The following is a 2,593-nucleotide window of genomic DNA, read 5'->3' on the forward strand; positions in this document are numbered from 1 at the left end:
CTGTCAGGCTTTCTTCTTGCAAAAAATTAAATATTTACCTTGAGGGCGTCAAGGGGCTTGTGTGCTCTGGCCCACAGGAGTGTGAGTCAGAGAGCAGAGTCCTTTCTCTCCTTCCACCTTGCGTTCCTAGGCGATGGTTCCTCAGGCCTACATGAAAAAGACAGGAAAAGCTGGTCATCTGTTTGGCCCAGCTGGTCTTTTCTGAGGGTGCGGGGGCGGGGAGGGGAATGAGAGGGGGGAGGAACGCAGTAGTGTGGAGGGACATGGAGAATGTGGGAGGTGGTAATGGGGTACAAGTGAAGTGTGCACTGGGTGTGGGGATTCCGTGGAGATCTTCCATGAAGACTAGCAGCCATGGGGTTATGCTCTGCTGTGGGATCTCATGGAGGACAGAAAGCACGGGTGTATGGGACCGAGGGGGTGTGGGCCACCGCTGGTGTCTGGTGGCATGGGGGTTGTGGGCAGGTGGGGGGTGCCGGGGTCCTGGAGAACAGAAAGCAAGGGTGTGGGAGATCGTACAGGGCAGAATGCAAGTGTGTAGATGCACGAGAAGGGGTTGGTGTGTGGTGGCATGGGGGTCGTGGGGAGGTGGGTGGGGGTGCCTGGGTCCTGGGAGACAGAAAGCAAGGGTGAAGTTGTCGTGCAGGGCAAATTGCTAGAGTCCGGATGCACGAGGGCACAAGAAGAGAGTGGTATGTGGTGGCATGGGGGTCTTGGGGAGGTGGGGGGGGGTGCCGGGGTCCTGGGGGACAGAACGTAAGGGTGGGGGTGTCGTGCGCGGCAGACTGCAAGAGTCTGGAGGCACGAGGGCACGAGACGCGGGTACTGTGTGGTGGCATGGGGGTCGTGGGGAAGTGGGTGGTGGTGCTGGGGTCCTGAGGGACAGAACGCAAGGGTGGGGGGGTCATGCGGGGCAGAATGCAAGAGTCGGGAGGCACGAGGGCACGAGACGCGGGTGCTGTGTTGTGGCATGCAGGCCATGGGGAGGTGGGTGGGGGTGCAGGGGTCCTAGGGGACAGAACGCAAGGGTGGGGGGTCGTGTGGGGCAGATTACAAGAGTCTGGAGGCACGAGGGCACGAGACGCGGGTGCTGTGTGGTGGCATGGGGGTCTTGGGGAGTTGGGTGGGGGTGCCGGGTCCTGGGGGACAGAACGCAAGGGTGGGGGGTCGTGTGGGGCAGATTACAAGAGTCTGGAGGCACGAGGGCACGAGACGCGGGTGGTGTGTGGTGACATGGGGGTCGTGGGGAGTTGGGTGGGGGTGCCGGGTCCTGAGGGACAGAACGCAAGGGTGGGGGTGTCGTGCGTGGAGACTGCAAGAGTCGGGAGGCACGAGGGCACGAGACGCGGGTGGTGTGTGGTGGCATGGGGGTCGTGGGGAGTTGGGTGGGGGTGCCGGGTCCTGGGGGACAGAACGCAAGGGTGGGGGGTCGTGTGGTGCAGACTGCAAGAGTCGGGAGGCACGAGGGCACGAGACGCGGGTGCTGTGTGGTGGCATGGGGGTCGTGGGGAGTTGTGTGGGGGTGCCGGGTCCTGGGGGACAGAACGCAAGAGTGGGGGTGTCGTGCGTGGAGACTGCAAGAGTCGGGAGGCACGAGGGCACGAGACGCGGGTGGTGTGTGGTGGCATGGGGGTCGTGGGGAGTTGGGTGGGGGTGCCGGGTCCTGGGGGACAGAACGCAAGGGTGGGGGGGTCGTGCGGTGCAGACTGCAAGAGTCTGGAGGCACGAGGGCACGAGACGCGGGTGGTGTGTGGTGACATGGGGGTCGTGGGGAGTTGGGTGGGGGTGCCGGGTCCTGAGGGACAGAACGCAAGGGTGGGGGTGTCGTGCGTGGAGACTGCAAGAGTCGGGAGGCACGAGGGCACGAGACGCGGGTGGTGTGTGGTGGCATGGGGGTCGTGGGGAGTTGGGTGGGGGTGCCGGGTCCTGGGGGACAGAACGCAAGGGTGGGGGGTCGTGTGGTGCAGACTGCAAGAGTCGGGAGGCACGAGGGCACGAGACGCGGGTGCTGTGTGGTGGCATGGGGGTCGTGGGGAGTTGTGTGGGGGTGCCGGGTCCTGGGGGACAGAACGCAAGAGTGGGGGTGTCGTGCGTGGAGACTGCAAGAGTCGGGAGGCACGAGGGCACTAGACGCGGGTGGTGTGTGGTGGCATGGGGGTCGTGGGGAGTTGGGTGGGGGTGCCGGGGTCCTGGGGGACAGAACGCAAGGGTGGGGGGGTCGTGCGGTGCAGACTGCAAGAGTCGGGAGGCACGAGGGCACGAGACGCGCGTGGTGTGTGGTGGCATGGGGGTCGTGCGGAGGTGGGTGACTTGGGGGAATGCGGAGGTGGAGGTGGGGGGACGGCATGGGGACGGCATGGGGACCCGTCTACTATCTGAGACCTTCTGACTGGACATACCTCTCCAGTCTAGCTCAGCCCTGGCCCAGGTCCTCTCCAGCGCCTGCTGTGAAGAGGGCTATGGAGTAGGCTTTGGAGAAGTTGGTTAAGGGTGAGGGATAGAGGAGGACAGACAAAGCGACAAGAGTCGGGAAAGAACACTTTCTGGGGTCTACTCTCTCGTGGATGATGGGTTTCTCTCTTCAGGGGCCTTA

The 2,593-nt window shown here is 64.1% G+C and overlaps 1 protein-coding gene across 1 annotated transcript; it reads right to left on the reverse strand.

The window, feature by feature from the left end:
- Positions 1–904: 904 nt before the first annotated feature.
- LOC127674454 (uncharacterized) lies at positions 905–2,347 on the reverse strand. Its single transcript, XM_052170233.1, has one exon. The coding sequence runs from the start codon at positions 2,345–2,347 to the stop codon at positions 905–907; it is 1,443 nt and encodes a 480-aa protein (XP_052026193.1).
- Positions 2,348–2,593: the final 246 nt, after the last annotated feature.

This window comes from Apodemus sylvaticus, chromosome X (genome assembly GCF_947179515.1).
Source record: "Apodemus sylvaticus chromosome X, mApoSyl1.1, whole genome shotgun sequence".
In the NCBI taxonomy this organism is placed as follows: domain Eukaryota; kingdom Metazoa; phylum Chordata; class Mammalia; order Rodentia; family Muridae; genus Apodemus; species Apodemus sylvaticus.

Bases quoted from the DNA above. Each gene is read 5' to 3' on its own strand.
- LOC127674454 (XM_052170233.1), bottom strand. From the start codon at position 2,347: ATGCCGTCCCCCCACCTCCACCTCCGCATTCCCCCAAGTCACCCACCT.